The 4989-nt window shown below is 37.9% G+C and overlaps 1 protein-coding gene across 1 annotated transcript; it reads left to right on the plus strand.

The window, feature by feature from the left end:
- Positions 1-3297: 3297 nt before the first annotated feature.
- Positions 3298-3702, plus strand: LOC126005843 (60S ribosomal protein L34-like). Its single transcript, XM_049771155.1, has one exon. The coding sequence runs from the start codon at positions 3310-3312 to the stop codon at positions 3661-3663; it is 354 nt and encodes a 117-aa protein (XP_049627112.1). The 5' UTR covers positions 3298-3309; the 3' UTR covers positions 3664-3702.
- Positions 3703-4989: the final 1287 nt, after the last annotated feature.

A 4989-nucleotide genomic window follows, 5' to 3' on the forward strand; every position in this document is an offset into this window, starting at 1 on the left:
TTGGCAACATACATTTGAGATTTTACCCAAACAAAAAAACATGAAAAATAATTAATGGTGCTTTGGTGGACAAAAATCTCTGCCAAATTCTTTTGTTTTTATTATCATTACAATAAAAAAAATAAAATGGTCTAAATTGTAACTTAATGAAGAAATAGAACACTGTTTATACAGCATCTAGCAAATTCTGCAGAGAAGCACCAACTTTTTAAGGAATGGGGCTGGGGGGATAGATAAAACTATGCTATCGTCCTTTTCATAAGACAGGCTCAGATTTATGCAAATTTAGTTACCTTCACAATGCAAAATGAGCTTTAGTTGCTTTATGAGCATTGAACACATCATTAAATGATTTTTGAGAAAAACTTATATTGTAAAATCATTTCATTTTTGTTTTATTTATTGTGGTAAACATTTTTCAGCTTTTCAAAAAGGTCTCAGGGTAAAAATTTTCCATGCTTTTTTCTAGTGGATCAAAAAACCAAAATTCTATTCATCTTGGATTCATGTCCAATCCTCTTTTGTTCATTTATTTGTTTTAGGTAATAAACTGTGGTGTTCAGGGCTGATTACCCTGTGGTGACTTGTTTTTGTTTGTTTGTTTCCTTATTTGGGGATAATACCCAGTAGTGCTCTGTATTCAGGGATCACTCCAGGAAGGCTCGAGGCTATATGACATCCCAGGGATTAAACACAGCTAAATTGCTTGTGAGGCAAGCTGCTGAGCTTTTACTAACCTTTTACTATCTCTCTGGCCCACGTATACAATCCTTTTGATAACATTAATCATGTAATAACTTATAGTTGTACAAAGATACCCATTTCTTTCTTTTTGTTTTTGTTTTGTTTTGGGACCACACCCAGTGATGCTCAGGGGTTACTCCTGGTTCTGTGCTCAGAAGTCTCGCTGGCAGGCTCAGGGGACCAAATGGGATGTCTGGAACAGAACCTGGTTCTGTCTCAGGTGGGCCGCTTGCAAGGCAAACGCCCTACTGCTATGCTATTGTTCCGGACCCAAAGATATACATTTTCTAGGAATTTATTATTCAGTTGTAAAGAAGAGGTAAAGACGAATAAGATATACAGTGAGAAACTTTCATGGGGTGTTAGAAGCTAGATTTTATTATCTTTGGTGTATTTAATCTATGGAACTTAAAATTTAATTTTTGTTTGTTTGTTTGTTTATTTTGGATTTTGGGTCATACACGGCAGTGCTCAGAGGTTACTCCTGGCTTTACGCTCAGAAATCACTCCTGGCAGGCTTGAGGGACCATCTGGGACGCCAGGCTTCCAACCATCATCCTTCTGCATGCAAGGCAAATACCCTACCTCCATACTATCTCCCTGGCCCCTAAATTTTAAATTTATAACATGAACATAACAAAGATATTGGAGACATTGACTTTGTATTTGTTCTTTAATGAAGTAAAATCACTGTCTAATTAATAAGCTAGGGATAAAATCAAATTTTATGGGGAATCAAGGATAAATGGAGGTCGACTGTAGGGCACATCTCACCCAGTGTATGCTAAAACATAAGCAAAATAAGCTGCGTAAATACCATTTGAAAGATTTGAAAGTCAGTCCCCCTGGTTCGTAACTTGAAAAGAACATATAGGTCGAGACTGGAAATTTGGAAATAACAAATAGTAATGCACAATTGGGTGGAAATACTATAGGGTATTCAGAGAATGCTCCCCAGTTATACAATCAATTAATCTTTAATAAAGGGGCAATAAATGCAAAATGGAGCAAAGAAAGCCCTTTCAACAAGTAATGTTGGGATAACTGGTCAGCCATTTGCAAATAAACAAACTCAGATCTCTATCAAACACTTTGCACAAGGATCAAATGCAAATGATTTAAAAACCTTGATATCAGACCTGAAACCATAAGGTATATAGAACACGTAGGTTAAACACTCCAGGACATTGAAACTAAAGGTGTCTTCAAGGAAGAAACAGCACTCTCCAAACAAGTTGAAGCACAAATACATAATATTATGGGACTATATTTAACTGATAAGCTTCTACACCTCAAAGGACATAGTGCCTAGGTTATAAAAGCCACCCACAGAATGGGAGAAGCTACTTACCTAATACCTATCAGATAAGGGGCTAATATCTAAGATATACAAGATATAGACCGAACTGAACAAGAGAAAAACATATAACCCCATCAAAAATGGGGAGAAAAAAATGAACAGACACTTTCTCAAAGAAGAAATACAAATGGCCAAAAGGCACATGAAAAAATTCTCCACATTTTTTAACTGATCATCAGGGAGATGCAAATCAAAACTACAATGAGGTAACATCTCATACCATAGAGACTGACAGACATCATAAAGAACATGAACAATCAGTGCTGGCAGGAATGTGGAAAGAAAGAAACTCTCATTCACTGCTGGTGGGAATGCCATCTAGTCCAGCTCTTCTGGAAAACAATATGGATATTCCTCAAAAAATAAAACTGGAAATTGAACTCCCATTTGATCCAGCTATACCACTTCTAGGGTTGTACCCTAGGCACTCAAACACTCAATACAAAATTTCCTTCTTCACACCTGTATTTATTGCAGCACTATTTACAATAGCCACACTCTGGAAACAACCAAGATGCCCTTCAACAAAGGAATGGCTAAAGAAACTGTGATACATATACACAATGGAATATTATGCAGCCATCAGGAGACAAAGTTATGCAATTCTTCTATACATGGATGTACATGGAATCTATCATGCTGAGTGGAATTAAGTCAGAAGGAGAGAGATAGACACAGAATAGTCTCACTCATCTATAGGTTTTAAGAAAAATGAAAGACATTGAAATAATTCTCAGCGATTAGGGCCGGAAGGAACAGCTCAAGATAGAAAGCTCACCACAAAGAGTGGTGAGTGTAATTAGAGAAATAACGACTCTGAGAACTATCATAACAATGTCATTGAGTGAGGGATACAGAAAGCCTGTCTGGAATACAGGCGGAGGTGGGATGGGGGGAGGGAGGAAATGGGGACATTGGTGGTGGGAACGTTGCACTGGTCAAGGGGGGGTGTTCTTTTTATAACTGAAACCAAACTACAATTATGTTTGTGATCACAGTGTTTAAATAAATAAATAAATAAATAAATAAATAAATAAAAACAGAAGTCTTAGCTCCTACAAGAAAGGTGCAAATTTCTGACCTTAGAGGCAATTTCTCAAAGTGGTATAATACAGACATATTTGAGAGGCAACCTGTTACAATAAAAAAAAAAGTACAGGACTTGCTGCTTCCTCTTCCGGGACGGTGTCTTAGAGGCCTTCAGAATGGTCCAGCAATTGACATACCGTCCTAGGCTCTCCTACAATACAGCCTCCAACAAAACTAGGCTGTCCCGAACCCCTGGGAATAGGATTGTTTACCTTTATACCAAAAAGGTTGGGAAGGCGCCCAACTCTGCATGTGGTGTGTGCCCTGGCCGACTTCGAGGAGTTCGCGCTGTGAGACCTAAAGTTCTGAAAAGACTATCTAAAACAAAGAAACATGTCAGCTGGGCCTATGGCGGCTCCTTGTGCGCTAAGTGCATCCGAGACAGGAGTAAGCGTGCTTTCCTTATTGAGGAACAGAATATCGTTGTGAAAGTGTTGAAGGCACAAGCACAGAGTCAGAAAGCAAAATAAAAAATGGAACGTTTTTGAAGAATAAAATTAAAGGCTTTAAAAAAAAATAGTACAGGACGTTGTTGCATGCTAATAGAAAACCCAACTATACCCCTAAATATCCATATCTTAGGACATAATTCAAGATGTTCCCCATCTGTAAAAGGGAATGATATTACAACAGAGTTGTCTTTCTGTGTTCCACTGGGTCAGTGACATAAGCAGTGAAGCTGTACAGGTGAAGTCTGGAAATACTTCACACACACAAACACACACTCCATACACCCTTCCCACACAGTTCATCCCAAACTCAGTGTTTCTTCACTTTTTAGTCAGCTCAAGTGACACCATTTGGAAATATGAAAAGTACTGGAAAAAAAAGATATCCATCTTTGTTTTAAGATATTACATTTAGCAAATGCATTTTTTAGACCATGAATAACAACATTATAATTTTTTCCCAATTTTACTGTTTTAGAAAGTAATAAGACACAGGACAGAGAAGATTGCAAGATTGTCCAAGAAGTGCTGCACCAGCCAGAAAGTTTTGAGTATTAAAAGAGCTGAGATTTGGCAGCAGAATAGACCCTCACATAGAATCCATCAGTTATACGAGTTCTTTGTGCAAACCATATCTTATATATATATATCAACTTTTCTCACTCTCTCTGACTGCACACCTGACTAAGTGGCCATCATTTTTGCATTGTACTGTACTAGTGTAACAGCTCCCAGCATTTATTTTTTTATCCCCTTTTCCATAGAATAGCACAGAATATCTTTGGAAATCATAATAATAGTTATTCTTTTAAAATTCTTCTTGGGGATGAAAAGAGAGAGAGTGTACAATGGGTATGTAACTTGCCTTGTAGGCAGCCAATGAGAGTTTAATCTGCAGCATCCCATATGGTCTCCTGAGCATCATCAAGAACAATTCCTTAGTGAAGAGCCAGGAATAACCCTGAGCATTGGCAGGTGCAATGTAACCCCACCAAATGAATAAATATAAAAAAAAAGTCTCTTTGTTCTTGTCACTTTTGAAAAGAGTTTGATAAAGAACTTGTGATCTCCATCTAGGTATCTCACCTCATATTGTCCATCTATGGCACTGATTTCTATTGTCCTTCATTTTATGTATGTATGTATGTATGTATGTATGTATGTATGTATGTATGTATGTAGTTTTGCTTTTTGGGCCAAAAACAGTGACACTCAGGGGTTACTTCTGGCTACGTGCTCAGAAATCGTTCCTGGCTCAGGAGACCATATGGGAAGCTGGGATTGAACCAAGCCTGTCCTGAATTGACCGTGTGCAAGGCAACGCCCTACCACTGTGCATAGCTCTGG

Source organism: Suncus etruscus, chromosome 4 (genome assembly GCF_024139225.1).
Source record: "Suncus etruscus isolate mSunEtr1 chromosome 4, mSunEtr1.pri.cur, whole genome shotgun sequence".
Lineage (NCBI taxonomy): Eukaryota > Metazoa > Chordata > Mammalia > Eulipotyphla > Soricidae > Suncus > Suncus etruscus.

What these genes read in the sequence shown, in the direction of transcription:
- LOC126005843 (XM_049771155.1), top strand. Translation starts at nt 3,310, where the DNA reads ATGGTCCAGCAATTGACATACCGTCCTAGGCTCTCCTACAATACAGCC.